The following is a 24007-nucleotide window of genomic DNA, read 5'->3' on the forward strand; positions in this document are numbered from 1 at the left end:
ATTGCGGGTCCCCGAGCCAAGATATTTGAATCATCGATAGTCAGGGATGAGGTGCCTGAAGATTGGAGAGTGGCAAATGTTGTGCCTTTGTTTAAAAAGGACCCCAGGGAAAAGCCTGGGAACTACAGGCCACTGGCCTCACATCTGTGATGGGTAAGTTAAATCATAGAATCCCTACAGTACAGAAAGAGGCCATTCAGCCCATCAAGTCCACACCGACCATAATCCCACCCAGGCCCCATCCCCATATCCTCACATATTTTATCCATTAATCCCTCTAACCTACGCATCTGAGGACACTGAGGGGCAATTTTAGCATGGCCAATCAACCTAACCGGCACATCTTTGGACTGTGGGAGGAAACCGGAGCAACCGGAGAAAGCCCTTTTTGTATTTACCGCTTTAAGAATTCTGAGGGAGTGTTTAGAAGGGAGTTGTGGGCCAGCAGGCTTTAATTATCAGGTGGTCACACGGTGAAGCCTTCCATTGTTTGCTGGAGCAGAGAGCCAGATAAGAAATTACCTGTTAAAAACCTGTTTAAATAAGTTTAAAGCACTTTGTAGCAAGAACTTACCTTGTAGAACTGTTTAAATCATTTAAAAGCATTTTTGCGGGCTTTTTGTATTTACTGCTTTAAGAATTCTGAGGGAGTGGTTAGAAGGGAGTTGTGGGCCAGCAGGCTTTGAATCAGCGCCAGGTTTAAAAGTAGGCCTGGTGTAGACAGCGGGTAGCAGAGTGAGCTACTAGGGCTTAAGATCAAAAGGGCTGGAGAGAAAAAGGGCCAGGTAAGTTCATGTGGAAATTTTCAATACTACTACAGTGAATAATGGAGGGGCATGTGATGTGTTGTTTCTGTATGATGTGGGAACTGGTGGACCCCAGGGTCCTCCCCAGTGACCATGTCTGCAGTAAGTGCAGGTTGCTGGAGGAGCTCCAGCTCAAGGTAGATGAGCTGGCCTCTGAGCTTCAGACACTGAGGCTCATCAGGGGGAGAGAGGGTGCCATTGTCAATGGGGTGCAAGAGACATCCACCCCCCTAGACTGGCTAACTGTAAGGGTCAGCAACAAGAGGGGGCTGCTGAGAGGAGGAAGGAGGGTGGGGAGCAGAGGCCTCAGCCTCTCAATCTGCATAACAGGTTTGAGGTTCTTGCTTCCAGTGTGGACGAGAACGAGGGAGGTGAGGTCGGTGAGCAAACTGCACACGGTACAGTGATGCAGCAGGGCATAGGCAAAGAGAAGGTGAAAAGGAACGTAGTCATAATTGGGGATAGTGGGGTTAAGGGTATTGACACTGTCCTTTGTCACAATGACAAAGTGCACAGAAGGGTGTGCTGTCTGCCTGGTGCTCGGGTACGGGATGTCGCATCTGGGCTGCAGAGGAACCTGGAGTGGGAGGGTGAGAATCCGGTCGTTGTGGTACATGTGGGTGCCAACGACGTAGGCAAAATGCAAACTGAGGATCTGGGGAGGGAGTATGAAAAGCTGGGAATGGAATTAAAAAGTAGAACCGACAAGGTGGTGATCTCTGGGCTACTGCCTGAACCGAGTGCAGACGGGCGTAGGGTTGATAGGATTAAGGAAGTGAATGGGTGGCTCAGGGATTGGTGTGGGAGGAATGGGTTTGCATTTATGGGGCATTGGCATCAGTATTGGGGTGGGTGGGACCTGTTCAGGAGGGATGGGGTTGGTCTGAACCGGGCTGGGACCAGAGTCCTGGCAAATCGTGTAAATAGGACTGTAGACAGGGCTTTAAACTAATTAGTGGGGGGGAGGGTGCGAGGGTAGGTGACATTACAGGGTCTAGAGTTAAGGAGAGGGTACAGGTAAGGGAAGAGGCCGAGGATGTCCCAATAATAAAGGGAGTAGGGGGCGTGAGTATGGTTGGTGGCGTTCTGGCAAATAGGGTCCAGGTGAAGGCTGGAATGAAGGCACTTTATCTGAATGCACGAAGCATTCGGAATAAAGTGGATGAGCTGGTGGCGCAGATCAGCACAAATGGATATGATCTGGTGGCCATTACAGAGACGTGGCTGCAGGGTGACAGGGACTGGGAGCTGAATGTCCAGGGGTATCAAGTGTTTAGGAAGAATAGGCGGGAGGAAAAAGGGGGGGGGGGTGTAGCTCTGCTGATTAAGGATAGCATCAGGGTGGTAACAAGTGATGATATAGGAACCAAAGAGCAGAAAGTGGAATCGTTGTGGGTGGAGATTAGGAACAGCAAAGGGAGGAAGACGCTGGTGGGTGTCGTCTATAGGCCCCCAAATAATGATCTGGAGGCGGGGCGGGTTGTTAACGTGCAAATAAATGCGGCGTGCAGGAATGGGACGGCCATAATTATGGGGGATTTCAATCTGCATATTGATTGGTCGACCCATGTTGGACGCGGTGGGCTCGAGGAGGAGTTCTTGGAACGCTGCCGGGATAGTTTCCTTGAACAGTGTGTGTTGGAGCCGACGAGGGAGTGAGCTATCGTGGATCTGGTGTTATGTAATGAGGCGGGTAGAATCAGGGACCTTGCGGTGAAGGATCCTCTTGGGGAGAGTGATCATTGTATGGTGGAGTTTCTGGTGCAGATGGAGGAGGAGAAAGTGGGTTCCCAGACACGCGTCCTTTGTTTGAACAGAGGGGAGTACGGTAGGATGAGAGAAGAATTGGCGAATGTGGACTGGGGGAGTGCGTTGGAAGGTAGGTCTGCTGAGGAGCAGTGGAGGATCTTTAAGGAGATCTTTCTTGGTGCTCAGCGGAAATTTATTCCGATGGTTAAAAAGGACCGTAGGAGGAGAGGTAATAAGCCGTGGATAACGAAGGAGGTGAAGGAAAGTGTTAAATTAAAAGCGGAGGCGTTTCGAGTAGCTAAGAGTAGTGGGCGAGAAGAGGATTGGGAGAGGTTTAAAAGCCAACAAAGATTGACAAAGAAGTTGATAAAGAAGGGTAGGAGAAACTATGAAGCTGGGCTAGCGCTTAATATAAAAAAGGATAGTAAGAGTTTTTATAAATATATAAAAAGGAAGAGGCTGGCTAGGGTGAACGTTGGACCCTTAGAGGATGAGAAGGGGGAATTAGTGGTAGGGGATGGGGAAATGGCTGAGGTCTTGAATAACTTTTTTGTTTCGGTCTTCACGGAGGAGGACGTGAATAATTTGCCAGGTGTTAGAGATGGAAAGGTGGTAGGACTGGAGGGTCTGAATGACATTACTGTTACTAGAGAGGTGGTGCTCGACAGACTGGAGGGACTGATTGTGGACAAGTCCTCAGGACCGGATGGAATGCATCCGAGGGTTCTGAAAGAAATAGCGGAGGTGACAGTGGATGCCTTGGTGGTTATTTTCCAGACGTCGCTGGATTCTGGGGAAGTGCCGGAAGATTGGAAAACGGCTAATGTTACGCCGTTGTTTAAGAAGGGTGGCAGGCAAAAGGCAGGGAATTATAGGCCGGTTAGTTTAACGTCGGTTGTAGGTAAAATGTTAGAATCCGTCATCAAGGAGGAAATAGCGAGGCATCTTGAGGGGAATTGCTTGATAGAGCAGATGCAGCACAGTTTCGTTAAAGGGAAGTCGTGTCTGACAAATGTACTGGAGTTCTATGAGGATGTGTCTAGGGTGGTGGATAAAGGAGAGCCGGTGGATGTGGTCTTTCTTGATTTTCAGAAGGTGTTTGACAAGGTACCTCGCAAGAGGTTATTGCAGAAGGTCAGGGGGCATGGAGTTGGGGGTAGGGTGTTAGCGTGGATAGAGGACTGGTTGTCAAATAGGAGGCAGAGAGTGGGGGTCAATGGGTGCTATTCGGATTGGCGGTTGGTGACTAGTGGAGTGCCTCAGGGGTCGGTGCTGGGGCCTCAGCTATTGACCATTTATATAGATGATCTGGAGGAGGGAACCGAGTGTATGGTGTCAAAATTTGCTGATGACACCAAGATTGGTGGAACGGCAAATTGTGCGGAGGGTGTGGAGAGTCTACAGAAGGATCTAGATAGGCTGGGCGAATGGGCCAGGAACTGGCAAATGGAATTTATGTTGGCAAGTGCGAGGTGGTCCACTTTGGTAGGAATAATGGTAGGATGGATTATTACTTACGTGGAGAAAAACTGCAGCAGGCGACGGTGCAGAGGGACCTCGGGGTCCTTGTGCACGAGTCGCAAAAACCCAGCTTGCAGGTGCAGCAGGTGGTCAGGAAGGCGAATGGGATGCTGGCCTTCATAGCGAGGGGGATTGAATATAAAAGTAGGGAGGTCTTGCTGCGGCTGTATAGGGCATTGGTGAGGCCGCAGCTGGAGTAGTGTGTGCAGTTTTGGGCGCCGTACTTACGCAAGGATATTTTGGCCTTGGAGGGAGTGCAGAGGAGGTTTACTAGGCTGATGCCGGAGTTGAGGGGGTTGAGCTATGAGGAGAGGCTGAATAAACTAGGCTTGTACTCGTTAGAGTTTAGAAGAATGAGGGGAGATCTCATTGAGACGTATAAGATGATGAATGGGATGGATAGGATAGAGGTGGAGAGACTCTTCCCGCTCAGAAAGGACAGTAGGACTAGGGGGCACAGCCTCAAGATAAAGGGGGAGCGGTTTAGAACGGAGTTGAGGAAGAACTTCTTCACTCAAAGGGTGGTGAATCTCTGGAATTCTCTGCCCGTTGAAGTGGTGGAGGCTGCCTCGCTAAATATTTTTAAGACGCGGGTTGATGGGTTTTTGATAAGAGAGGGGATTAAGGGTTATGGGGAGAGGGCGGGAATGTGGAACTGAGCCATGACAGATCAGCCATGATCTTATTGAATGGCGGGGCAGGCTCGAAGGGCTAGATGGCCTACTCCTGCTCCTATTTCTTATGTTCTTATGTGCAAACTCCACATAGAGAGTGACCCGAGCCGGGAATCGAACCCATATCCCTGGAGCTGTGAAGCAGCAGTGCTAACCACTGTGCTACCCTAACCCTAACCCGAATGCAGCCTCAGTTATTGGAAGGTATTTTGAGAGACAGGATCCGCAGGCATTTGGAGATGCAAGGACTGATTAGGGACGGTTAGCATGGCTTTGTGAGTGGAAAATCAAGTCTCTCAAATTTGATTGAGTTTTTTGAAGAGGTAACCAAAAAAGTAATTGACGGTACATGGACTTTAGCAAGGCTTTTGACTAGGTATCCCATGGTTGGCTGTTGCATAAGGTTAAATCTCACGTGATCCAGGGTGAGGTATCTAAATGGATACAAAATTGGCTCCTTGACAGAAGCCGGAGGGTGGTTGTAGAAAGTTGTTTTTCAAACCGGAGGCCTGTGACCAGTGGTGTGCCTCAGGGATCAGTGCTGGGTCCAGTGTTATTTGTCATTTATATTAATGATTTGGATGAGAATATAGGGACATAGTTAGTAAGTTTGCAGATGACACCAAGATTGGTGGCGTAGTAGACAGTGAAGAAAGTTATTTTCCAACTGGATCTTGATCAATTGGGCCAGTGGGCTGACAAATGGCAGATGGAGTTTAATTTGGACAAATGCGAGGTGATGCATTTTGATAGATTGAACCAGGGCAGGACTTACTCAGTTAATGGTAGGGCACTGGGGAGAGTTACAGAACAAAGAGATATAGGGATGCATGTTCATAGCTCCTTGAAAGGGAGTCACAGGTGGACAGAGTGGTGAAGAAGGCATTTGGCATCTTGGTTTCATCGATCAGAACACTGAATACGGTAGTTGGGATGTCTTGGTGAAGTTGTACAAGACATTGGTAAGGCCATACTTGGAATACTGTGTGCAGTTCTGGCCATCCTATTATAGACAGGATATTATTAAACTAGAAAGAGTGCAGAAAAGATTTACTAGGATGCCACCAGGACTTGATGGTTTGAGTTATAAGGAGAGGCTGGATAGACAGGGACTTTTTTCTCTAGAGCATAGGAGACTGAGAAGTGACCTTATAGGGGCCTACAAAATAATGAGGGGCATAGATAAGGAAGATAGTCAATATCTTTTCCTAAAAGTAGGGGAGTCTAAAATTAAAGGGCATAGGTTTCAGGTGAGAGAGGAGAGATACAAAAGGATTCAGAGGGGTAGTTTTTTCACACAGTGAGTGGTGAGCATCTGGAACAAGTTGCCAGAGGTAGTAGTTGAGACAGGTACAATTTTGTCTTTTAAAAAGCATTTAGATAGTTACATGGTTAAGACGGTGTAGAGGGATATGGGCCAAATGCAAGCAATTGATATTAGCTTGGGGGATTTAAAAAAAAAGGCGGCATGGACAAGTTGGGCCGAAGGGCCTGTTTCCATGCTGTAAATCTCTATGACTCTATGACTGATACCTGGAAAGGCCTCTTGAATGGCGATCTGTAACTAATGGTGTTCCACAGGTATCAGTGCTGGGACCTCTGCTGTTTGTAATATACGTAAATGATTGGAAGAAAACGTAGCTGATCTGATTAGCAAGTTTATGGATGATACTAAGATTGGCGGAGTTGCGGATAGTGATGAAGATTGTTAGAGAATACAGCAGGATACAGATAGGCTGGAAAATTGGGCGGAGAAATGGCAGATGGAATTTAATCTCGACAAATGCGAGGTGATGCATTTTGGCTGATCCAATATAGGTGGGAGCTAAAAGTAAATGGCAGAACCATCAGGAGCATAGACACAAAGAAAGAGCTGGGAGTACAGGTCCATAGATCCTTAAAAGTGGCAGCACAGATGGAAAAGTTGGTGAAACAAAAAGAAACAAAGAACAACCCAGCACGGGAAACAGGCCCTTCGGCCCAACGAGCCCGCGCCGCCGCATCGCCCTACACCTATTCTACCCTACATGTCTACGAATGGGACCCTACTCAGTCAGATTCAGGGAAGAAATAGTGTCAATTTGGTGGAAACCAATTAGCCTAAGAGCACATCTTTGGGGTGTGGGAGGAAACCGGAGCGGCCGGAGGAAACCCACGCAACCACAGGGAGAATGCGCAAACTCCCACAGACACAGGCCCAAATCCATGTATCTGCACAGCTAGCAGTGCTAGTCACTGAGCTGTTGTGGAGCCCGTCTATCGGTCCAGGATCAAGCACACACACCATCATGAAGTACTAGGCCACTCCTGGACTTCCAAGAGCAGCCCACGCACGACCCGCCGTGTGCATGCCCCTCGCTTGACACGAGGTGGACCTCCACCTGTGGAATAAAGACAAAAAATATTAATCATACAGCCTGCCCTTCCGGTGTCTCCCGAGGTTTACCCCTATTTAATAGCCCCTACCATATCCCTCCATTCTCGTTTCACTCATGTGCCTATCTAACTGCATCTTAAACGAGTCCAACGTTCCTGCCTCCACCACCCTACTCGGTAGCGCATTCCAGACCCCCACAACTCTCTGCGTAAACAACCTTCCTCTTACCTCCAAATTATACCTCCCCCCCCTCACCCTTAAGTGATGACCTCTTGTGTTCGTACCCAGTCTAGGGAGCAGTCTCTCACTATTAACTCTATCTATTCCCTTCAGTATCTTATATACCTCTATCATGTCCCCTCTCAATCTCCGTCTTTCCAAGGAGAATAGCCCCAGTCTCTTCAATCTCTCCTCGTAACCCAGTCCCCCCATGCCAGGCAACATCCTGGTAAACCTCCTCTGCACCCTTTCCAGAGACTCCACGTCCTTCCGGTAATAAGGTGACCAGAACTGGACGCAGTACTCCAAATGCGGTCTAACCAACGTTCTGTATAACTGAAGCATTAGACGGCAGCTTTTATACTCTAAGCCCCTTCCTATAAAGGCTAACATCCCATAAGCCTTCCTAACAACGTTCTCCACTTGTGACGCAACCTTCATGGATTTGTGAACCTGCACTCCCAGGTCCCTCTGTACGTCTATACTCCTAATCGGCCTACCTTTTATCACATAGCTCCTCTCTGCATTATTCCTTCCAAAATGCATCACCTCGCATTTGTCAGGATTAAATGCCATCTGCCACCTATCTGCCCACTGCACCAACCTATCTATATCCTGTTGTATCACCTGACAATCCAGTTCCGTACCCGCCAACCCTGCCATCTTGGTGTCATCAGCAAACTTGCTGATCACACCACCTACTCCCTCTTCTAAGTCATTTATGTAGACTACAAAGAGGAGAGGTCCCAGTACCGAGCCCTGCGGCACACCACTGGTCACTGGCCTCCAGCCCGACAAGGTACCCTCCACAACTACCCTCTGTCTCCTATTTCCCAACCAGTTCTCAATCCACCTAGCTACCTGGCCTCGTATCCCATGCGCCTTAACCTTTTCTACCAGTCTACCGTGAGGGACTTTGTCAAACGCCTTACTGAAATCCATATAGATGACATCAACGGCTCTCCCATCGTCAACCGTTTTTGTCACCTCCTCAAAGAATTCCACCAGATTTGTAAGGCAAGACCTCCCTCTAACAAAGCCATGTTGCGTATCCCTAATCAGATCGCAACGCTCCAAATGCTCATACATCCTACCCCTAAGTATTTTTTCCATTAACTTCCCTACCACCGACGTCAAACTCACCGGCCTATAATTCCCAGGGTTATCCCTACTACCTTTTTTGAACAATGGGACCACATTTGCTACCCTCCAGTCTTCTGGGACCTCAAATAAAAATAAAAATAAAGTATATGGCATGCTTTCCTTCATCGGACAGGGCATCGAGTATAAAAGTCAGCAAATTATGTTACAGTGATATAAAATGTTGGTTACACCACATTTGGTGTACTGTGTCCAATTCTGGTCACCATACTACCAGAAAGACATAGAGGCTTTGGAGAGAGTACAGAAAAGGCTTACCAGGATGTTGCCTGGTATGGAGAATATTAGCTACGAGGAGAAACGAATAAACTGGGATTGTTCTTCCTGGAAAGATGGAGTCTGATAAGCCTGATAGAAGTTTATAAAATTATGAGTGGTATAGATAGGGTGAATAGTTGGAAGCTTTTTCCCAGGGCAGAAATGACAATGACAAGGGGGCAAAGTTCACGATGAGGGGGAAAGATTCAGTGAAGATGTGCAGGGAAGTTTTTACACAAACAGTGGTGGGGGCCTGGAATGCATTGCCAAATGAGGTAGTTGAGACAGTTACATTAGCCACATTTTTAAGACTTAATCTTGATAGGCATATGAACAAATGGGGAAGAGAGGGATATAAACTAGATGGGTAAACGTGATCAGTGCAGGCTTAAGAACATAAGAAATAGGAGCAGGAGTAGGCCATCTAGCCCTTGGAGCCTGCCCCGCCATTCAGTAAGATCATGGCTGATCTGAAGTGAATCAGTTCCACTTTCCCGCTTTCTCCCCATAACCCTTAATTCCCTTGTCTACCAGAAATCTATCTACCCATGACTTAAATGTATTCAACGAGGTAGCCTCCACCACTTCAATGGGCAGAGAATTCCAGAGACTCACCACCCTTTGAGTGAAGAAGTTCCTCCTCAACTCCATTCTAAACTGCCCTCCCCTTATTTTGAGGCTGTGCCCTCTAGTTCTGCTATCCTTTCTAAGCGGAAAAAATCTCTCTACCTCTATCCTATCTAGCCTCTTCATTATCTTGTAGGTCTCTATAAGATCCCCCCTCAGCCTTCTAAACTCTAACGAGTACAAGCCTAGTTTATTCAATCTGTCTTCATAAGCTAATCCCCTCCTCTCTGGTATCAGCCTGGTGAACCTTCTCTGCACTTCCTCCAAGGACAATATATCCTTTCACAAATACGGGGACCAAAACTGCACACAGTACTCCAGCTGTGGCCTCACCAGTGCCTTGTACAGTTGCAGCAAGACCTCCCTACATTTATATTCTAACCCCCTCGCTATAAAGGCCAACATTCCATTCACCTTCTTGATCACCTGCTGCACCTGCAGACTGGGTTTTTGCGATTTGTGCACAAGGACCCCCAGGTCCCTCTGCACTGTAGCATGCTGCAGCTTTTCACCCTTTAAATAATAATCCCTCCTACTGTTGTTTCTACCAAAGTGGATAACCTCACATTTGCCAACGTTATACTCCATCTGCCAGATCCTCGCCCACTCACTCAGCCTATCCGGATCTCTCTGCAGACTTTCCACGCCTTCCACGCAATTCACTTTTCCACTCATCTTCGTGTCAGGAGAGCCAGAGGGTCTGTTCCTGTGCTGTAATTTTCTTTGTTCTTTGTTCTCTTTACCATGACAAACAACTAAATGTCAGCAGCAAACTTGTGTATATGGCTCTCTTCTCTCTTCCCTCACCAAAGTCATTGATAAATAAAGTATAAAGCAGTGATTATAAATCCTTGGGTATGCACAAGTCACAAATTGTTAAGTTGACTACATTCTTATTATTTCTACTGTCCCTCCTTCCACCAAACCAATTCTCCATTCAAGTCAGTGGGCTGCCTCTAGTTATATGTGCTGTCATTTGACTGGAGCACTTTGCCTGCTTCTACTTAGTGTTTCATTGATTTTACACAGTTTGGGTGTGTGTTCAGACTCTATTGCCAATCCTGTCCTGCTTGTTAACTGCAATCAGGGTTTGAATTTGTGCTTATTCATATGGAGGTAAACATGTGTGTTTGATATAGAAGCAGCAGAATGGTTTAGTCACGTAGAAGTTTTTGATGTAATCAAATTATTTAATCCAGGCGGCTGTTTTTGTTTTGAGGGTTTGCGAAATGCTCGAATTGAGTCTTTGAATAATGTATGTGTTATGCATTAGCGATGATGAGCATTAGAAAATTAAATATTTAAAACTGAGATTTGTGAACCAATATTTTGAGAGAGCACAGCAGTTGATTAATTGTCTCCTCTGACGCCTTTCACAGACACAAGTGACACTGTGCAATATATTCGACATGGTGATATCTTCAGACTTGAGCACAAAGAGTAAGTCTTGGAGATGGTCCATCTTCAGTTTTCCAGTTGAATAAAAATGAGGTTATTTCTGCAAACTGATTTCCTGTTTTTTGATTGTTAGAACATCCCGGAATATGCATAGTCACCAGCATGAGGCACCACTAACGAAGAAGCATTTCCAAGTCACAGGATACGGAATAGTAAGAAATTTCCAAGGACTTTGGCTTGTACCTAATCTCAGCTTGTCCTTTTTTCACAACATATAAATTCAGACACACTCTGTGCGACCAGCTTTGAGTACAGGTTTTGACAGTGTGTGGAAGTTGGTGAGAAGAGAGAGTTTGGTGGGGAGGACAGGAGGATATTCCTTTGCTTTTCTAAGCTTGCCCTGTAGGAACTAGCTTTTACAGGGGAGGAGGTGAGCTGGTGAGTATTTGGTTAACATCCGGTAAGTGGTCAAGGTCTATTTTCCTAAGATTTCAATTTGTCCTACAATTTGTGATAAGACTAATATCTAAAAGAAAATAAGCAATTGAATAAAATGAAGCAATTAGCTAAAGATCATAACGGGTGCGGTGTCAAGGCTGCAGTATGTGGGAGCTCATGGATACTTCTTTCACCGGGGTAAGCATGCCTGCAGTAAGTGTTCATGGTTTGAGGAGCTGGAGGTTGAGATGCAGACACTATGACAGATCAGAGAGGGAGAGAGTTACCTGCATGCTTTGTTTTAGGAGGTAGTCACACCCCAGTTTGGTAAGTGGCCAGGGACAGGAGGGTGTGACTTCAGATGAGCAAGTAAGAGAACCCAGAGGGCAGAAGTGTCAGCTTCTGCAATTGTCGAACAGATTTGAGTTTCTTTCAGCTTATTTGGATGAGTGTGGCGACTTCAGAGTGGGTGAATCATGGAATCCCTATGGAAGCCATTTGGTCCATCAATTCTGCACCTATAACAATCCCACCCAGGCCCTATCCCCGTAACCCCACATCTTTATCCAGCTAATCCCTCTAACCTACATATCCTGGGACACTAAGGGGCAATTTAGCACGGCCAATCAGCCTAACCCACACATCTTTGGACTGTGAGAGGAAACTAGAGCATCCAGAGGAAATCCATGCAGACATGGAGAGAATGGGCAAACTCCACACAGACAGTGACCCAGGCCGGAAATCGAACTTAGGTTGCTGGAGCTGTGAGGCAGCAGTGCTAACCACTGTGCTGCTGTGTTGGATGAGCTGACTGGCCATGGCAGTATGGTACAGGAAGACACTCAAGTGGGGGCAGCACTCAAGGTACTGGTAGTAGGAGACAGTATAATGAGGGTAATTGACATTCTTGCCTGTAAGAACAAGCAAGAGTCCAGACGGCTGTGTTGCCTTCTTGACGAAAGTTGGGACATCTGCAATAGGCTGATGCAAAACTTGCAGTTGGGGTAGGGAGGAGGAAAGGATCCCCTTGTTAAGGTCCAATGATATAGGTAGAATGAGGAAAGAGGTTCTGCAAAGAGACTTTGAGGAGTGAGCCCTGAAATTAAACAACAATATTTGGATTATTACCTGAACCACGTGCAAATTGGCATTTGGTACATAAAACGAGACAGGTGAAAATGTGGCTCAAAGATTAGTGTGGGAGAAGTGGGTTTTGGTTTGTGGTGCACTGGCACCAGTACTGGGGTCTGTACCATTGGGATGGCCTACATTTGAACCATGCTAGGACCATGGTTCTTGCAAACTGCATCATTAGGAAAGCAGAGGTGGCTTTAAATTAAATGGTTGTGAGGGGAATTGTTCTCGAGAGCGTATACGTTGGCTATGCAAAAGGATATGGCAGCATTGCAAGGCAGCTGTTTATCTTTTTTTAATCTTTTGTCGGTTTGAGCGTGGTAAATTTGGTTCAGAAATAACTGTGTGACACTTGAATAAGGGTAATTATTAAGGAATGAGGGCAGAGTTGGCTGGAGTGAGCTGGAAAAGGGGTTTAGCAGGAATGGCAGACATTTATGAAAATAGTTCATGACTGTCAACAAAGATATATTCCAGTGGATTTTAGGAAGGGGATAAATCGAACATGGTTAACTAAGGAAGTTAAGGATAATATTAAATAGGAAGAAACAACATATGTTATGTAGCAAGCATTAGTGGTAAAGCAGAGGATTGGAAAAGTTAGAAAATAATAGAAGATGACCAAAAGATTAAGAGGAAACAGATCATCTCTGAAGATAAACTAGCAAGTAAAATAAAAATGGACAGGAAGAGTTTCTCTTAAGAACATAAGAAATAGGAGCAGGAGTAGGCCATCTGGCCCTTCGAGCCTGCCCCGCCATTCAATAAGATCATGGCTGATCTGTCGTGGCTCAGTTCCACATTCCTGCCCTCTCCCCATAACCCTTAATCCCCTCTCTTATCAAAAACCCATCAACCCGCGTCTTAACAATATTTAGCGAGGTAGCCTCCACCACTTCAACGGGCAGAGAATTCCAGAGAGTCACCACCCTTTGAGTGAAGAAGTTCCTCCTCAACTCCGTTCTAAACCGCCCCCCCTTTATCTTGAGGCTGTGCCCCCTAGTCCTACTGTCCTTTCTGAGCGGGAAGAGTCTTTCCACCTCTATCCTATCCATCCCATTCATCATCTTACACGTCTCAATGAGATCTCCCCTCATTCTTCTAAACTCTAACGAGTACAAGCCTAGTTTATTCAGCCTCTCCTCATAGCTCAACCCCCTGAACTCTGGCATCAGCCTAGTAAACCTCCTCTGCACTCCCTCCAAGGCCAAAATATCCTTGCGTAAGTACGGCGCCCAAAACTGCACACAGTACTCCAGCTGCGGCCTCACCAACGCCCTATACAGCCGCAGCAAGACCTCCCTACTTTTATATTCAATCCCCCTCGCTATGAAGGCCAGCATCCCATTCACCTTCCTGACCACCTGCTGCACCTGCAAGCTGGGTTTTTGCGACTCATGCACAAGGACCCCGAGGTCCCTCTGCAACGTCGCATGCTGCAGTTTTTCGCCATGTAAGTAAGAGTCCTTTCTACCATATTCCTACCAAAGTGAACAACTTCACACTTGCCAACATTAAATTCCATTTGCCAGTTCCTGGCCCATTTGCCCGGCCTATCTAGATCCTTCTGCAGACTTTCCACACCTTCTGCACAATTTGCCGTTCCACCAATCTTGGTGTCATCAGCAAATTTTGACACCATACACTCGGTTCCCTCCTCCAGATCATCTATATAAATGGTCAATAGCTGAGGCCCCAGCACCGACCCCTGGGGCACTCCACGAGTCACCAACCGCCAATCCGAATAGCATCCATTGACCCCCACTCTCTGCCTCCTTTGACAGCCAATCCCCTATCCACGCTAACACCCTACCTCCAACTCCATGCCCCCTGACCTTCTGTAATAACCTCTTGTGTGGCACTTTATCAAACGCCCGCATTAAACTCCATTTGCCATCTCTCCGCCCAAGACTCCAACTGATCTTTATCTTGTTGTATCCTCTGATGGATCTAAGAATCTAAATCCTTAGAGTTCCAAAAAACGTTCAATAAGATAACCGAACAAAAGGCTTAATAAGATAAGTCCATGGTATTGGGCGTAGTATATTAGCATGGATAACTGACTAATTGATAGGCAGCATGGTGGGACAGCGGTTAGCACTGCTGCCTCACTGTACCAGGGACCCAATTTCAATTTCAGCCTTGGCTTACTGTGTAGAGTTCATACATTCTCCCCGTGACTGTGTGGTCCCCTCCCACGGTCTAAAGATCTGTGGATTATGTTGATTGGCCATGCTAAAGTGCTTCTTGGTTTCAGCAGGTTTAACAGGTTAAATACAGGGAAAGGGTCAGATTGGGATTATTGTTGGTGCAAGCTTGATGGGCCAAATGGCCTCCTGCTTTTACATGAATTCTGTGATATCTGTGATAAAAGATAGAGTTGAGATAAGAGGGACATTTTCAGGATGGCAGCCTGTAATTAGGGGAGTGCTGCAGGAATCAGTCCTGTGGCACCTATTATTTGCTTTATATATTAAGGATGTGGACAAGTGAAGTTAGTGTACTATTGCCATGTTTGCCAATGACATAAATAGGAAAGGCAAATGGTAAGGATGACATAGTCCACAGAAGGTTATGGACATGTTAGGTGAACATAGGAACTAGGAGTAGAAATAGGCAAGTTCAGCCCTTTGAGCCTGTTTCATGGGGGAGCCACCACTCCATGAGTGGGCAAAATCTTGGCAGATGGAACATAAAATAAGACAATGTTAAGTTATGCACCTTGGTAAGAAGAATAAAACAGCTGCAATATTATTTAAATTGAGAAAGACTGCAGAAAGCTGCAGCACAGAGGGATTTGGGGGTCCATGTGCATAAATCACAGAAAACTAGCATGCACATAATTGGGAACACGAATGGGATGTTGGCTATTATTTCAAAGGAAATGGAGTATAAAAATACGGAAGTCTTACTAAAACTACACACGATACTGTGAACAGTTTTGACTCCCTTATCTGAGGAAAGATATGCTGGCATTGGAGGCAGTCCAGAGAAAGTTCACTAGGTTGATCCGGGATAAGGTTGAATTTTCTTATGAGGAGAGGTTGAATAAGTTGGGTCTATACTTACTGAAGTTTAGAAGAATGAGAGATGACTTTATTGAGAAATATAGGATTCTCAGGGGGCTTGACAAGGTAAATGCTCAGAGTTTGTTTCCGCTTGTGGGAGAATCTAGGACCAGGGGACATAATTTCAGGTTGTTACCAGAAACTCAAGATATACTATGAAGCCAGACTATACCCATTAATTTCTCTATTTTGGCACAAATGTGAACAAAAGGATATTTCACTCCAAGACAAATTAGGGATTTTTTAAAAGTGAAACAAACTTTAATAACATAGTTTAGACATAACTTTAAAAATGAAACAGCTTAATAATTAAAAATTTAACAATATTTAAAAGTGAAAGGAAGCAACTTTACTTTCTAGTGAGTGACTGTTCCAGTACCAAATAAACCACATTCATACATGAATTAAATCTACTTTTAGATAAATACAGTGAGCAAACCTGGGCATAATTGCTTTCACATTTGTTAACTGCCTTGGAGCTTTCAGAGAGAGTATGAATTCCAGAAGCCTAAAAAATCCTTCTAGCTTCAATGGCAAACTAACTGCTTTCTGCAAAAACTTTTTTCTCGGCTACAGACCCAGGGCTGCATGTAAACTACAACATCACATGACCCTGTCAATCACTTTAATAAGAAATCCCAGGAGACCTTATGTAAACAAAAGTCCATTAACTCGACATAACCACTTGCAGTGCTAAAATGAATAATTATCCTGCTATCCCAGCATCTGAGTTACATTCCCCCAAGACATACTGATTGCCAGTAGCATAAAACTGAGTTTTTAAACATTCCCTTTAAACATAAAAAAATGTATATACTCCATTTCAATTGCACTACTAACATCACACAAAGTAAGGGATTGCCCGTTTAAGACTTTGATGAGGAGGAATTTCTTCTGTTTGAGGATAGTGAACCTGTGGAATTCTTTACCAGAGGGCTGTAGAGACTGGGTCATTAAGTATGTTCAAGGCTGAGATAGACAGATTTTTAACTAGTAAGGGAATTGAGGGTTACGCGGATAAGGCGGGAAACTGGAGTTGAGGATTATATCAGGTCAATCATGATCTTATTGAGATCTTATGATCTTACTAACCTTATTGAGTTTTTTGAAAAAGTGACCAAAGAGGTGGATGGGGGTAAGGCAGTTGACGTGGTATATATGGATTTTAGTAAGGCGTTTGATAAGGTTCACCATGGTAGGCTTCTGCAGAAAATGCAGATGTATGGGATTGAGGGTAATCTAGGAAATTGGATCAGGAATTGGCTAGCAGATAGGAGACAGAGGGTGGTGGTTGATGGTAAATATTCGTCATGGAGTTCAGTTACGAGTGGTGTGCCTCGGATCTGTTTTGGGGCCATTGCTGTTTGGAATTTTTATTAATGATCTGGATGAGGGTATAGTTGGGTGGATTAGTAAATTTGCTGATGACACCAAAGTCGGAGGTGTGGTAGATTGTGAGGAAGGGTGTCATAGTTTGCAGGAAGATTTGGACAGGTTTCAGAGCTGGGCCGAGAGGTGGCGGATGGAGTTTAATGCGGAGAAGTGTGAGGTAATTCACTTTGGTAGGAATAACAGATGTGTTGAGTATAGGGCTAACGGGAGGACTTTGAATAGTGTGGATGAACAGAGGGATCTAGGTGTATGTGTACATAGATCCCTGAAAGTTGGGAGTCAAGTAGATAAGGTTGTTAAGAAGGCGTACGGTGTCTTGGCGTTTATTGGTAGGGGGATTGAATTTAGGAGTCGCAGCGTCATGTTGCAACTGTACACAACTCTGGTGCGGCCGCACTTGGAGTACTGTGTGCAGTTCTGGTCCCCACATTACAGGAAGGATGTAGAGGCTTTGGAGAGGGTGCAGAGGAGGTTTACCAGGATGTTGCCTGGTATGGAGGGGAGGTCCTATGAGGAGAGACTGAGGGATTTGGGGTTGTTTTCGCTGGAAAGAAGGAGGCTAAGAGGGGATCTTATTGAAACATATAAGATGATTAGAGGTTTGGATAGGGTGGATAGTGATAGCCTTTTTCCTCGGATGGAGAAAGCTAGCACGAGGGGGCATGGCTTTAAATTAAGGGGTGGTAGTTATAGGACGGATGTCAGGGGTAGGCTCTTTACCCAGAGGGTGGTGAGGGATTGGAATGCCCTGCCTGCTGCGGTTGTAAATGCGCCTAGTTTGGGGGCGTTTAAGAGATCTGTGGATAGGTTTATGGACGAAAAGGGATTGGTTTAGGTTAGTGGGTCATTGTTTTTGTAACTGGTCGGCGCAACATCGTGGGCCGAAGGGCCTGTTCTGCGCTGTAATGTTCTATGTTCTATGTATTGAATTGTGGAGATGACTCAGTTGTTACCAGAAGAAACGGCCTGCATTTGAAGCAGGAAAAGTCTGTTACTGTTGCACTACATTCTGCACCCTTTCCTTTCCTTCTCCCCTCTGTACACTATGAACGTCTGTATAGCACGCAAGAAGCAATATTTTTCACTGTATCACAGTACATGTGACAATAAATCCTATCAAAATGGCTTGTTGGACACCAAGCCTCCTAACGGCACATCTGGCAGCAATCAGGGCCTTCCTGGTCCTCCTGGCATGCTGTTGCCTTGCCACCGCCTGTCCTTCATTCTCCAAGTCCTTCTCAAGCTCTGACTTCACTCCTTCCTGTCCTCTGGTGGTCCTCCTCCAGAATGTCACCTCGCTGCTACGCAAGGTTGCGGTGGGCTTATTAGTGGGCTTTGCAATTGGTATAGACAGTCCCTCAAGGGCCCCTCAGGAGCCAGTGAGAATGCTTGCTACACGAACCCCAACGCAGCGATTGGTCCTGACCTGTTGATCTCTAACCCTGATGTGGAGATGCCGGCGTTGGACTGGGGTAAACACAGTAAGAAGTCTCACAACACCAGGTTAAAGTCCAACCAGTTTATTTGATAGTAAACCCACAAGGTTTCAGAAACGCTGTTCCTTTGTTTCCACACACCTGATGAAGGAACAACGTTTCCAAAAGCTTGTGAGTTTACTATCAAATAAACTGGTTGGACTTTAACCTGGTGCTGTGAGACTTCTTACCACAATCTCTAATCTCGTCAGCTTCCCTCAGCCCTGCTCCCATGAAGGCCCCCCACCTGCCATCATGACAATGGCAGACATGCCCTTTTGCACCCTGGAGGTTAGTGTTAAGCAGTACTCACCACCTTGCTCGCCCATGCAATCCATGCAACCTGGTCCACATTTCCAAAGGACCAGTAGTGATTTGCACCCATGTGACTTCCTGCTTGTGGGGGTTGGTGGGAACATTTTTGGAGAAGGAATGGTCACATGCCATACTCGTTAATGAGGTTGAAATTAAGTCAATCTCATGCTGATCAGTGTCACGCCTTTTATGGCGAGATCCGGTTTGCAGCAGCAGAAAGGGACAGGGAAGATCGCAGCAGGCACTACATGGCTGGAAAATCACATCGATGGTGTGTGTTGAGCACAGTGTACTTGGGAAGAGTAGGTGATTCAGATCTGTGATTCCAAACGTTCCATCACCCCTGCAGCTTTTTCTCTCCTTATATTTGGTGGATTGTAGACTCAATAAGTGATTGCTGTGATTTGACAATAACGTCATCATTGTATCATGTGACTATCAGATGGTTAAGAAGTGAACTAGCTGGACCTTGTTGCCTTTATAACTTGGTTGTGTACAGGGATAGGAATTGCTGTGATGAAAATAAGTTCTGCTTCTTATGATTGAAAGTAACTTTTGTTTATTTACAGAACGGAACTGGGGATTCAAATGATTTTTGGAGAATTGAGGTAGTTGGGGGACAGAATGGGGATTTGATTAAAGTTCTAAGAAACAAGATTCGATTAATCCATGTGGCAACTGGCTGTGTCCTGTATTCCTCTGGGAAATCCCTACCCAAGTGGTGAGTATTATTGTTTGTTTCAAGCAATGTTCTGTAAGTTATTAGCTTTTGATCAAAAGTCTTAGTCTAATATTCTCTGTAAGCCTTTATCATCTGCTTGATTTTGTTTTTGTCATTTCAAAATTTATCATGTCCTGCACTGTTTCTGATTCACAGAGTTGTGATGACCCATGCATCATATGAATTCCTGTATTGATCATTAGATATCACAGGATTAAACTATTCGACCCATTGAATGGCAGAGCAGACTCAAACATAGCTGATAAGTTTCTCAACCCCATTCCCCTGCCTTTTCCCCACAACCTTTAATCCACTTATTAATCAAGGACCTATCTATGTCTATCTTAAATATACTCAATGACCTGGCCACCACAGCCTCTGTGGCAATAAATTCCATTGATTTACCACCCTCTGGCTGAAGAAATTCCTCTTCACCTAGGTTCTAAAGAGTTATCTTTTTACTCTGAGGCTGTGTCCTTGGATCCTAGTCTCTCTGACTAATGGAAACATCTGCCTCACATCCACTCTATCCAGGCCTTTCTGTATTCTGTAAGTTTCAATGAGACTTGATGGGTTGAAGGGCCTCTTTCTGCACTGTAGGGTTCTATCTATGAGATTCCCCCCTCATCCTTCTAAGCTCCCATCGAGTACAGACACCCAGAGTCCTCAAACGCTCCTTATAGGTCAAGTTTTTCATTCCTGGGATCATTCTCATGAACCCCCTCTGGACCCTCTCTTGGGCCAGTGCATCCTTCCTGGGATACGGGGCCCAAAGTTGCTCACAATATTACAAGTGTGGTCTGACCTAGAGCCTTATATAGCGTCAGCAGTACATCCTTGCTTTTGCATTCTAGTCCCCTCGAAATAAATGCTAACATAGTATTTACCTTCCTAACGACCAACTCAACCTGCAAGTTAACCTTAAGAGAACCCTGAATTATAATTCCCAAGTCTATTTGTGCTTCCAATTTCTGAATTTTCTCCCCATTTAGAATATAATTCACCCTTCTTGGCGTCCCTTTTAAAAATGTGGATTCTATTATCATAAACTCTGGTAGTTTAGTCTTCTGCTGTTAAGAAAATATTTAGATTTGTCTTTCTCAAGTACCAAGTGGATGCTCCCTTTCTTTATTTCCCCCTAGTTGAACTACGTCTGCATTAACTTTGCCCATTCACTTTATCTGTCTATGTCCATTTTGTAACTTTATCCTCCTGTGTCTCCTGACTTAGTGCAGAACTACATTGTAACCAGAGTGGCCCCTGTTTGTATGCTTTTGAGCATATGCTGCACACCAGTGACTGGGAGTCTGAATTTAACAAATGTGAGGTTTACTGCAGAAGGAAAGTAGACAGTAACTGGTCGAATCCTTAGAAACATTAGCATAAGAGGGATCTAGGCATGCAGATCCACAGCTCCGTGGAGGTGGCAACTAAGATGGACGAAGTGGTCAGAAAGGCGTATGGCATGAAAGCAAATTACTGCAGATGCTGGAATCTGAAACCAAAAGAGAAAATGCTGGAAAATTACAGATGCTGCCAGACCTGCTGGCAGAAGTTCTGGCAGCATCTGTAAGGAGAGAAAAGAGCTGATGTTTTGAGTCCAGATGACCCTTTGTCAAAGGCATATGGCATGCTTGGTCAGGGCACTGAGTATAGGAATTGGAAAATCATGTTGCAGCTGTATAAGACTTTAATTAGGCTGCGTTTGGAGTATTGTGTACAATTCTGGTCACCACACTACCGGAAGGATGTTGATGCATTGGAAAGAGTGCAGAAGAGATTTACCAGGAGGTTGTCTGGTTTGGAGGATAAGGACTGTGGAGAAAGGTTGAACAAAGACCCGGGGTCCGGGTCCATAGGACTCTTAAATTGGTCTGGCAGGTGGAGGATGTGGTCAAGAAGGCATATGGTATACTAGCCTTCATTAATCGAGGGATTGAGTTTAGGAGTCGGGAGATAACGCTGCAACTTTATAAGACCCTCGTCAGACCCCATTTGGAATGTAAGAACATAAGAAATAGGAGCAGGAGTAGGCCATCTAGCCCTTCGAGCCTGCCCCGCCATTCAATAAGATCATGGCTGATCTGAAGTGGATCAGTTCCACTTCCCCGCTTTCTCCCCATAACCCTTAATTCCCTTGTCTATCAGAAATCTATCTACCCGTGACTTAAATATATTTAGTGAGGTAGCCTCCACCACTTCAATGGGCAGAGAATTCCAGAGATTCACCACCCTTTGAGTGAAGAAGTTCGTCCTCAACTCTGTTCCAAACTGTCCCCCCTTTATTTTGAGGCTATGCCCTCTAGTTCTGTTTTCCTTTCTAAGCGGAAAGAATCTCTCTACCTCTACCCTATCTAGCCCCTTCATTATCTTGTAAGTCTCTATAAGATTCCCCCCCAGCCTTCTAAACTCCAACGAGGCCCAATCTATTTAATCTCTCCTCGTAAGCTAACCCCCTTCTCTCCGGGATCAGCCTGGTAAACCTTTTCTGTACTTCCTCCAAGGCCAATATATCCTTACGCAAATAAGGGGACCAAAACTGCGCACAGTACTCCAGTTGCGGCCTCACCAGTGCCTTGTACAGTTGCGGCAAGACTTCCTTGCTTTTATATTCTATCCCCCTCGCTATAAAGGCCAACATTCCATTCACCTTCTTGATCCCCTGCTGCACCTGCAGACTGAGGTTTTGCGATTCATGCACAAGGACCCCCAGGTCCCTCTGCACTGTAGCATGCTGCAGCTTTTCACCCTTTAAATAATATTCCTTCCTACTATTATTTCTACCAAAGTGGATAACCTCACATTTGCTAACATTATACTCCATCTGCCAGGTCCTCGCCCACTCACTCAGCCTATCCAGATCCCTCTGCAGACTCTCCACACCCTCCACGCAATTCGCTTTTCCACTCATCTTTGTGTCATCAGCAAATTTTGTTACCCTGCACTCAGCCCACTCCTCCAGATCATCTATGTAAATGGTAAACAGTTGAGGCCCCAGCACCGATCCCTGCGGCACTCCACTAGCCACCAACTGCCAACCAGAAAAGCATCCATTGATTCCAACTGTCTGCTTCCTGTTAGATAACCAATCCTCAATCCACGCTAACACTTTACCCCCAACTCCGTGCACCCTAACCTTCTGCAGCAACCTTTTGTGAGGCACTTTATCGAATGCCTTCTAGAAATCTAAAAACACCACATCTACCGGTTCCCCTCTGAGTACCGCACTAGTCACATCTTCATAGGAATCCAGTAAATTCGTTAAATACGACTTCCCCTTCACGAATCCATGCTGTGTTTGATCAAACCATTCTTTTCTAGATGCCCTGCTATTTGTTCTTTGATGATGGATTCTAGCATTTTTCCAAGTACGGACATTAAGCTAACCAGCCTGTAGTTCCCTGCCTTTTGTCTGCTACCTTTTTTAAACAGCGGCGTAACATTAGCTGTTTTCCAATCCACTGGCACTCCCCCAGAGTCCAGCGAATTTTGATAAATAATTACTAAGGCATCTGCTATTACTCCTGCCATTTCTTTCAGAACCTTGGGATGCATTCCATCCGGTCCTGGAGACTTGTCTACCTTCAGTCCCATTAGTCTACCAAGCTCTACCTCTCTAGTAACAGTGATTGTATTAAGCACCTCATCTCCTACCAACCCTCTATCTTTAATATTCGGCAAGCTATTTGTGTCCTCCTCCGTGAAGACCGACGCAAAAGACTTATTTAAAGTCTCAGCCATTTCCTCATTACCCACTGTTAAATTCCCCCTCTCATCCTCTAAGGGTCCAACATTCACTCTAGCCAGTCTCCTCCTCTTTATATATTTGTAAAAACTTTTAATATCATTTTTTATATTTAGAGCTAGTTTAGCTTCATACTTTATGGAGTATGTGTGCAGTTCTGGTCGCCTCACTACAAGAAGGATGTGGAAGCTAATGAAAGGGTGCAGAGGAGATTTACAAAGATGTTGCCTGGATTGGGAGACATGCCTTGAGGGAGCTAGGTCTTTTCTCCCTGGAGACACGAAAGATGAGAGGCAACCTGATAGAGGTTTATAAGATGTTGAGAGGTATAGAAAGGGTGGATTCTCAGAGGCTATTTCCCAGGGTTGAAATGGTTTCTACGAGAGGACACAGGTTTAAGGTGCTGGGAAGCAAGTACAGAGGAGATGTCAGGGGTAAGTTTTTCAGTCAGAGGGTGGTGAGTGAGTGGAATCGGCTGCCGTCGGTGGTGGTGGAGGTGAACTCGTTGGGGTCTTTTAAGAGACTTCTGGACGAGTATATGGGATCTAATGGGATTGAGGGTTATAGATAGGCCTGGTAGGTTGGGATACGATCGGCGCAACTTGTGGGCTGAAGGGCCTGTTTGTGCTGTAGTGTTCTATGTTCTAAACTTGGATTGTTTTCATTGGACGATGAGGGTGGATCTGATAAAGGTTGATAAAATTATGACAGGCTTGAATAGAATTGGTGGTCAGAGTCTTTTTCCCAGGGTTGAGGGGTCAATTACTCGGGGGCATAGGTTGAAAGTGAGAGGGGGAAAGTTTAAAAGAGATGTAAGGGGCAAGTTTTTCACACAGAGGGTGGTGAATGCCTGGAATGTGCTGCTGGAGAAGGTGTTGGAAGCAGATTCTATAACAACGTTCAAGTGGCATCTAAATAGATACATGAAT

At 45.5% G+C, this 24007-nt stretch overlaps 1 protein-coding gene across 2 annotated transcripts in view; it reads left to right on the forward strand.

Annotated features, from left to right (window-relative positions):
* Positions 1 to 24007, forward strand: part of pomt2 (protein-O-mannosyltransferase 2) — a 215986-nt gene that overhangs the window by 75214 nt on the left and 116765 nt on the right. For both annotated transcript variants that reach the window (XR_013888529.1, XM_080202117.1), the window contains exons 11-13: positions 10772 to 10832; positions 10924 to 11002; positions 19182 to 19333. Coding sequence is in view for 1 of the 2 variants with exons in the window: in XM_080202117.1 (XP_080058243.1) it covers positions 10772 to 10832; positions 10924 to 11002; positions 19182 to 19333 (292 nt within the window). In the remaining variant the exon portion in view is untranslated. The remainder of the gene's footprint in view (positions 1 to 10771; positions 10833 to 10923; positions 11003 to 19181; positions 19334 to 24007) is intronic.

Source organism: Carcharhinus amblyrhynchos, chromosome 14 (assembly GCF_965287045.1).
Source record: "Carcharhinus amblyrhynchos chromosome 14, sCarAmb.v2.hapA, whole genome shotgun sequence".
Lineage (NCBI taxonomy): Eukaryota > Metazoa > Chordata > Chondrichthyes > Carcharhiniformes > Carcharhinidae > Carcharhinus > Carcharhinus amblyrhynchos.